General features: G+C 39.0%; 1 protein-coding gene across 1 annotated transcript; it reads left to right on the top strand.

Moving 5' to 3' along the window:
* The first annotated feature begins 522 nt into the window (after positions 1–522).
* Positions 523–9,523, top strand: LOC135076035 (regucalcin-like). The gene is made up of 7 exons (XM_063970486.1): positions 523–682; positions 1,295–1,451; positions 2,112–2,318; positions 3,584–3,796; positions 4,269–4,390; positions 5,291–5,415; positions 9,268–9,523. Exons 2-7 carry the CDS (start codon positions 1,295–1,297, stop codon positions 9,353–9,355), a joined length of 912 nt encoding a protein of 303 aa, XP_063826556.1. The 5' UTR covers positions 523–682; the 3' UTR covers positions 9,356–9,523.
* The last annotated feature ends 331 nt before the right edge of the window (positions 9,524–9,854 follow it).

The following is a 9,854-nucleotide window of genomic DNA, read 5'->3' as shown; positions in this document are numbered from 1 at the left end:
GTTCTGTGACAGTCTAGAACATCTCTCATCTTGAAAGCACTACAGAGCCAAGGCCAAAACTAATGATTGAGGCCACTTGTAATGCGAATGTCGAATGTAATTATTGTCTTTATGCCTCTTCGTCTTCGAATAATTAGACACGGTATTGATATTAACGTGGTTTAGAGCTCTTACGATACCTTACAAGTGAGTTGAGCTTGAGGTCTGTTTTTTTAAGCTATTATCAGCATCAAGAAAAACACTAGTGGCTGTTTGCTATTTCCTTATTCTCCCCCGACATTGATAATTATAATCAGTTTTAACTACTTCATTAAAACGGCGTATTATTGCAAGGCACGAACAACTGCATTCTGTTGTATCTCGTACTCATACTACTTCTATTCACTATTATTCTATGAATGGACGACTATACGAAACAGAGAGTACTATGACGGGTTATACCAATTACCAATTAATGAATATTACGCGAACATAGGACCTGAACTCACTCCTTATCTGCCGGTTCATACTCGCGTACATTTGTTTTGTTTGTGTGGCGATAAGTACCGATACTTAAGTGATCGGTCAGTGGCATTCGTGATCAGTGAGGATTGATGTTCAGTACGATACTGAGTTGTAAAACTAATTCGCGATTGCAGCTTTTGTGGTAGTGCATAATAAGTTAAATTCAGTAAGTCACAAGGTGAGTGATGTAGGTTAATCAACTCTTATAAAATAGTAAGATTTTAAGTGGAACTAGATTACCCTTGCAAACAACTCAATCATCGAATTAACGGGTATCAATGTAGGTATCTGGACCCATCAAAACGGCAAGGCGCCGCCACCGTAACACGGTACAAACGTCGTCTTGGTTCATTGTTATAAGAAATGGATTCATCCAATGGTGAAAAATGATGTATTGAAAACTCGTTCTATTGTAAAAAGTTAATTATTGTTTGATTTTACTTTGAAATCGATAATCCGGATTTTCGATTATCCGGAATACCCCTGGTTTTAATTGATCCGGATAATCGGGATTCTACTGTATTTTAAAAATATTTTTTTCACGTTTTAAGTAAGATTTGAATTCAAACGTATTTTTTCCATATTTTTTTTCAATTCTCGAATAATTTTTAATGACGGCTGGATACTGTCTGGATAAAATCGCTCTGGATGCAGGCCGCCACCAGCCGAGCATTGTGAAAATCATTGGGGGAGGCATATGTTCAGCAGTGGACATCCTTGGCTGAAATGATGTGCTGGAAAAAATGTGTCCACTCCACACTTTACGACATAATGCGGTGTGGTTCCCCAGATGTCGGTAAAAGTGCAGAAGATCACGGAGCCCCTGGCCTTGGGCGAGGGTCCGCACTGGGACGAGCGCGTGCAGGCGCTCTACTTCGTCAGCATCAAAGAGTGCACCATACACAAGTACGTGCCGTCCACTGGGGAACACACCAAAACGAAGCTTGGTAAGAACTTTTGTGTATTTTTTCACAGTACCCACACTCCTATGATCTACTTCCTCATTTTGCCCTATCCTAACTACAAAACACATTTGTTTATAGTATTTCTTGATATTTTGTTTGAATACTTATCCGACAATAGGAATATTAAATATTTTTTGATTTGTTTATTTTTGAATCATCAATTTAACATTTAGACATTGAGTTATAATGTACTACGGAGTAATATTACTTCAATGCATTTAGATGATTTTTAACATTTCTACTTTGGCAACACACTAGCCGTGCAAAGCCAATAACCGGAAAAAAATAAAAAAATACTTTTATGAGCATAAAAAGTTCCTAACTTCCTACAGACTTGGCTGTATAGTATGCATGATCTTTGCCTATCTCTTCATCAATTTAAAAAGTAATGTTTTCTACCTTACCCGCGCTTTATCGAAAAAAAAAAGGAAGTTGCGTAGCGCTACGAAACGTAGTGAATTATATCCTCTTTGGCGCTACGCGCCATTTTAAGTCTACGCGGAAAACTAAAAGCAAAGTGAGAAAAAATATTTCGAATTAATTTTGCATTAAATACTTCAGTAATTTATTTTAGTCTCACTTTTCGATTTCGTAAAAGTCTTATTGCTTGAATATTAAAAGATTTTTTCGTCCCCTTCCAAGATGGCCGCGTAGGCTTCATCGTGCCCGTGGAGGGAGCTACCGACCAGTTCGTGGTGGGTGTGGAGCGCAAGTTCCTTGTGGTGCAGTGGGATGGCCGCGACGGGAGCCCTGCGAAAGTGATCAAGGAGTTGGGAGAAGTTGACCAGGACGTGCCCACGACGCGCATCAATGATGGCAAGGCAGACCCGAGGGGACGGCTCTATGCTGGTGAGTCTTGAGTTTCCTATGTATTACTTTTCTCTATGGTCTTGAGACCCGAGGGGACGGCTCTATGCTGGTGAGACTTGTGTTTTTATTGGATTGAAAAGTAATTGAGATTTTGGCCAACAAAAAGAGGATTTACGTGCAGTAGGGACTAGGGATCAAGCGATGCGATATTTTCCAGTGAATATCGAGTTATTCTGGCGGAGTCGGTGTCGAGATTTTTTCGTTTTCAATCGTTATGTTTCGAATTAATATGTTCGTCGCGAACATTTTGATTTTAACTCGTTAATATTGCGAATCAGACATTTGAATTATCTATTTCGATGCAGAAATGGAAAAAAGATGAAACTTTTCATATTGCGTACCTGCATAAAATAATAACTTGTAGATGTAGTTGTAGGTACCTACATTAGTTATTATTTTATGCAGGTAGGTACCTACGTTAGTTTTTTTACGGTACCTAGTTGCCAACGGTTATTATTATGGTAATGAAACGCTTGTACAATTGTTTAATCAGCAATAAATAAGCAATCAAGGCAGAAAACTACGCGTGTACGCATGTTTTACTATCATGGTTGTGTTTTCACGTGCGTAGTGACGCGTGTTTTGTAAATCGGGCACAATTTCGATTTCGGATACAGAATTTATAGGTTCTTTTGTACAAACACCTACTTACCTGATCAGGTACAATTTTGTAATCGTTCGACTTTTCAAACATCACCTGAACTACGCCAGGCTGGTCAGGCGACTACCTTTAAGGTAGTAAGGTAAGGTACTCTTCTCTCACTTCTTCTCAGCACTAGGGTTGGGACGTGTAAAAGTGCTCTTTGGCAGCCTCATCATCATCGTTATTTCAGCCATAGGACGTCCACTGCTGAACATAGGCCTCCCCCAATAATTTCCATATTGACCGGTTGGTAGCGGCCTATATCCAGCGAGCCTACTTGCAAAAGAAAATCAACGATTTAGATTTTTTTATGTTATATTTTTTTTATGCTGAAGTGGCAATGGGCAGGGCACATAGTACGCAGAACTGACGGCCGATGGGGCAGCAAGGTTCTGGAATGGAGGCTGCGTACCGGAAAACGCAGCGTGGGAAGTCCACCTACAAGGTGGATCGACGACATCGTAAAGGTAGCAGGGAAGCGCTGGACGCAAGCCGCTACCAATCGATCAACGTGGAAAGCATTGGGGGAGGCGTATGTTCAGCAGTGGACGTCCTATGGCTGAAATGATGATGATGAGATTTTTTATTATTGTTTCCCCAGGCACAATGGGCCACGAGAACGCCCAAGGCGAGTTCGACCCAAAAGCCGGCTCTCTCTTCCGCGTAGACGGCGGCGGCATCAAGAAGCTGGTGCAAGGAATCACGGTTTCCAACGGGCTGTCCTGGGACCTGAAGGAGAAGGCCTTCTACTACACAGACTCCATGGACAACAACATCAGGAGATACGACTACGATGTCGAGACTGGCGAGATTTGTAAGTTAATTTAGCTGTTGTGATTTCTTTTTTGTTGTCTTGATTTTCTGGAAAAAACTTAAGACCTGGGTCAGAGACATCATCAATGAGTTGACGAAAATACATCGTTACCGTAACGGCCATAAAATCTATAATGAAGTACTTAAGTGTAAGATAACGTTCTCGACTGGCAAACACGGATAGAAAGACTTAGTGTAGGTAGGCTTCTCTAGGTGGACCGATGATCTAATGAAGGTCGCGAGAAGCACCTGTATGCAGACAGCGTAGACCTGGTCGTGTAAATCCCTGAGGGAGGTCTTCGTCCAGCAATGGACGAAATTTGAAACAAAGACGAGGACGATTCTCGATATCATCAAATCTGTTGGAATTGCAAAACAAGAGATGCTGATATCTGAGCGGTTTATTGTCCAACAAAACCCATTCTTTTTTACCTCAGTGTCCTTTATGATTTTAACAATATTGTGTATTCCAGCGAACCTGCGCTACATCTTCGACTTCAAGAAGAACGGCATCGAGGGAGTGCCCGACGGACACACCATTGACACCGACGGCAACCTCTGGGTCGCCGTGTTCAACGGATCCTGCATACTGCATGTGAGTTACAATGTTTCTGCTATTAAGCATTTAGGTGAAAGGTGAAAGAAAAAAAAGATTATTAGCAATTTGTATTGCACAAATTACTAATAAGTAGTCCCGTTAGCCCCTCGTGTTAAGCTAAAGCTTGTGTTACGAGTGGGCTCACCACAATAGTCGAGCGGCGGTGGGATTCGAACCCGCGTTCCTCGGATCTCGAGTCGGCCACTCCGACCCCTTCACCGTTCGGCTATCGTGGCTATGTAGCACCTACGTTCTAAAAGGAACCCATGCAAAAAAAAGGTATTTTTTGGAATCAGTATCGTGTAGGTATACTACCACCCCCGAGTTGGGCGTTGTTTTACAAAACCACACCCTGTAGATGTATGCATGCTTCCGCTAATGTTTGCACGCTAATTATCCGTGAGTGCATATGCACACTACAATATAACTCGCGACTGACGCTCGAATCAAACTCCTCGCACCTCGAATTTTCTCGTCGTGGCTGGCACTATCTATACATAGTAGTTGCGACTCTTGACAAAGTAACGGACGAATAGACATTTGACATACTACCTTCTAGCTCGTCAAAATTAATTTAATTAGTTTATTTCCAACTTGTTGACCGCTTTGGGTGTCACAAAACTATTTGACGCTGACGTGCTATGAAACTATGAAGGTATTTTTTTTATCCACTGTAGTCTCAAGTAAGAAATCAGATAATAACATTTAGTACCTAAACTAGGAATATTGCACCTACACCTTGATCTATGTATTTGGGAAGGAACAACTTACAGATTCTTCTAGTTCTTGAACAATAAATCAAATAAAATCAAATCAAATATATTTATTTTGCGAACATGGGTATTAAACGTAGGTATTACAAGTATTTTAGTATCTCAATATCCATATATCTTGCAGATCAACCCCAAGACCGGACAACTACTGCGCAAGGTGTCGATCCCGGCGCTTCAGGTCACGTCCGTCACCTTCGGCGGCCCGCAGCTGGATGTGCTGTTCGTGACCACTGCCAGCTTGAACATCACGTGAGCCATTTGTCTATTTATTTTAATCGCTATTCCTTACATTATACCTACAAAGCGTCTTGCTCACTTTAAAATAAAATCCCTAGAAGCACGTAGATCTATCTACCCATGATTTAACTTTTTTGTTCAGAATTTTAAACTGTTAAGGTTGATAGCCTCAATCTACTTTCTAAATTTAAACTTAAAATCCCTCACAGATACCCAAGCTACCATATGAAACTGCTATGCCCTCCTTACCGTAAAACTGTATCAGGATCCACTCCCCTGTTTTAAGACTGTGTAAGTCATACAGGGTGGAAACGATAAGTGATCTCACTCGATTATTTCTAAACCATACAAGATATCGAAAAACTGGTTCCTGATCCTGAAAGTGCTTTACGAGCTCTTTCAAACGGCACCAATAACAGGTTACAGAATAAACTGGATCTATCCGAAAATTCAATGTTTCCGGTTTCCATACATTTGGTACAGCCTCATAATATTAAAAACTACAGAAGGTATCATAAAACTGGTTACTGATCCTAAAAGTGCTTCACGAGCTCTATTCAACGGTATCAATATTAAGTTACAGAATAAACTGGATCTATCCAAAAATCCAATGTTTCCATCCCCCATACATTTAGTACTACCACAGTCATGGCACTCATCTCTTGATACTTGATACAACACTTTATAGCAAGTAAAGCCTAAAACTAATTTTTTCCTTGAATAATTTTAAATAAAAATGCAATTTACGAGTTTTTTTTAGGTTCATTATTTAATTTTAAAAAATTACACTTAATATTGTGTGGTTGGCATACATTTAGTATGGAAGCTGGAAACATTGAATTTTCAGATACTTCCAGTTTATTCTGTAACCTGTTATTGGTACCGTTTGAAAGAGTTCGTAAAGCACTTTCAGGGTCAGTAACCAGTTTTTCGATATCTTGTATGGTTTAGAAATTATCGAGTGAGATCACTTATCGTTTCCACCCTGTATAATAATCTCAGCGCTGATGTTAATTTGTTTGGCACAAATATTTCTAAATTCCGTTCTATTTTCCGTTGCTCGTTGCTCAGTTTTTAGACTAAGTACTTACTTTCTTTGAATGGTTTGGTTTATATAAACGCATTCAGTGTTTACCTACTATTATAAATATTGTACTCTTAGAACATAGTAGGTATTAATGGATTTTTTTGTTATATTGTATGTATTATTGTACAATTGTTGGTAAACCAATAAATATGGTAAATATAAAAACCATCAGGTGATCCGTCTGCTCGTTTGCCTCCTATCACATAAAAAAAAAAAAAAAAATATAAAGGTTCAATTCGTATCTGACTCCACACAGCAGCAACAACAGACGACGTGTCGCTAGCATCATTATCATCATCATTTCAGCCACAGGATGTCCACTGCTAAACATAGACCCCCCCCCCCCCCAATGACTTCCACATCGCACGGTTGGTAGCTGCCTGCATCCAGCTAACGGGACTATTCCCACCTCTCGTTCCCACCACTGCAACTCCTGTGTAGCCAGGATCTACAGCTTGACCGCCAATAAAAACCCAACCAGTGAAGGTCAAGTTTGTCCCGGAAAGTTAAACTGTCATTGGGCTGGAATTAATCAGAAGAACATAGGAGTTCGAAGTTAAAGTTCGACTTCCCTCCGTTGCAAAGCGGATGACAGGTGACAAACAAAGGTTTAGTAACCTTTATGAAAAAGATTATGCACCACGGACAATAAACATTAATTAAGGGGGCCTATCACGTGAGTACCTACTCTCTTCATCGTCATCATCATTTCAGCCATAGGACGTCCACTGCTGAACATAGGCCTCCCCCAATGATTTCCACAATGGCCGGTTGGTGGCAGCCTGCATCCAGCGCCTTCCTGCTACCTTTATGAGGTTGTTGGTCCACCTTGTAGACTCTTTTTGTCATAATCGTCGTAATTAAGTGAATTTTTTGTGTGACAAGAATGCTCTTGACCTCTATATCAAATTTAATTAAGAAGCGATGATCAGACGAAGGTGGAAGTGAGCCTCGCTAATATGGTATTGACTAGAGATGAAACGGATAGTTGTTTGGCCGGATACCGGATATCCGGCCAGCTGCTAGGCCGGATAGCCGGATATCCGGCGGCCGGATAGTTGGCCCATTGTCTCGTTGCATGTCGTGATGAGTTTAGCGCCGCACAGGTGCTTTGAACGCGAAACGCGTCACACTTTTCGAAAATCGAATCAGTCCGAATAGAATGTCAGATTTTGCCACTTGTCTAGGGGGCAGATCAATTCGGGCGATTTCGGTTGCCATCGTGAGTGTGTGATTGAATAGCGAAAATTAAATTAGTTTACTTGCTGCGTAATCTGACTGAACTGCATCATGACATCAGACCATCAGTAAAAAAAGATCGCCTATTTTATTTGTCAATATTTCGACTTATAGCCCGACCAGGAACATAAAAACCCTGGCATAGAGGCGCGTCATTTGCATTTGATAGTGCAACACTGAGTACAGTCGTACCTGTGTTAAATTAATAGGCTAACTTTATGTATCAAGATTCAGGATTACGGGCTAATTTGATATTTTCATAAATTAACGAAATAATATTATATGTATAATAGGTAACCTGGTTTAAATAAATTAAATGAAACCATCAATCGAGCTAGTAGGCTTTATTTTATTATTCATCAATAATCAAATCAGAACTTGAATATTCAACTACAATGTCTGCTCATCAACGCTTCAAACTCGGTACTTCTTTCCCAATTCCATAAAATTCAACACTTACAAAGTGACAAGAAACTTTAAAATAGGTAGTTGAAACAAACCACAACTAATTTTCATAGTGGACTGTACTATACGATAAACATGTCAGTCAATTTGACAACTTTGTTGAAAACATTATTCAATTAAAATATTGTCCGAACCCTTAGTATTTCTCTTCGACAAATACTTTAACACATAGTGAACCACTTTTCTTTCACGACTATAAAAAGTTTTCAGCAATTTAATTCACAAAATCAATTCCACACATTTAAAATAAAGTTTGTTTACACTTTGACAGCAATAGACAGTTTAATTATTGACATGCAAGGTGACATGTCAATGAAGTTTTCAGTTACTGTTGCCATTAAAAGAAATTAGTACCATTAGTTTTCCGCAACATGGCGAGGGTTTTTATGTTCCTGGTCGGGCTATAACATATATTTACTATTTATGTATTCGTCATTAGAGTGAATAGCCCAGCCCAGTAAAAGAAATTAGTTTTTTAAAGGCCTTAATATGGCTTTTTGTAACTTTTTGGACTTTAAATAAAAGCCGTCATTATTATAAGCCATTTTATTGATGTTTACCTCAAAGATTAATGTATTTCATTTTAATAATAGGAAATTGTCGTAGATTTTTAATATCCGGTATCCGGCCGGATAGTGAGTTACTATCCGGTATCCGGCCGAATAGTAAATTTAGGCCGGATATCCGGCCAACCGGATAGTTACCGGATATCCGTTTCATCTCTAGTATTGACTACTGAATTGTAGCGATGGAAGTAATCAATTGAAACACATCGACGCAATCTTTTGGATTATTCCACTTTATTCACCTTGATGAAAAAAGTGGCATATTTAGTATCCTATTTCACCTCGAAACTATTTCATCCAAGTGATATCCTGAAATGGAAAATTATGCAGGGTGAAATGGTTCTGAGGTGAAATGACACAAAAATTCCACTTTTTTACAAAGTAGAATAATCCATTTTTTGTATTGTCTGAAAGACGTTAGTTTTTTGAACCGTTAGTTAGAGATGTCTGTCTGTCCTGGCGAAAACAATGCAAACGTTTCTAATATGCATTTTTAATTTGTTTCAGTGCTGAACAGAAGCCTCCGTGTGGCTGTACCTTTATGGTGACCGGTTTGGGCGCTAAGGGACACCCCAACGTTAATGTTAAACTTTAAGATAAGTGTAATTAGATACAATAATAACCCTTCTTATTAGAAATATTATATTATTGTTAATCCAGCATGTTATGAATGAAATATTTAAGTATTTACCGTTATTAAGTATTATCCACATTGATGTAGTCTTATTATTATTAAAAGACAATATTATGCAATAAACGTTAATTTTGTATTATTTTAGTTTAAGTATCGTAGTATTTTTTTGAAAAGCAGTTTGGTTGCGGGTTGGATTCGGTGTTTACTAAAATATATTATTGAAAAGACAATATGCTAGAAGTAGACATTAAACTAGCATTTTGAATTTTTGATTATTCGTTTTAATATGTATTTCCTTGCCTCATAATATCTTAGTGAAAGAACACTGCCTACGCATGGACATTTAACTACGGGATAGGTAAGTAGTTGATACACTTATTAATTTCATTGTGTTCTTTATTTATAAAGTTGTGCCTTGCAATTTAATTACAACCTGTATAAAACAGAGCCCCGATTACGG

The sequence above is a fragment of the Ostrinia nubilalis genome, chromosome 11, assembly GCF_963855985.1.
Source record: "Ostrinia nubilalis chromosome 11, ilOstNubi1.1, whole genome shotgun sequence".
NCBI lineage: Eukaryota > Metazoa > Arthropoda > Insecta > Lepidoptera > Crambidae > Ostrinia > Ostrinia nubilalis.
Note: the sequence above shows the minus strand (reverse complement) of the source record. Positions and strands in the feature narration are given on the sequence as shown.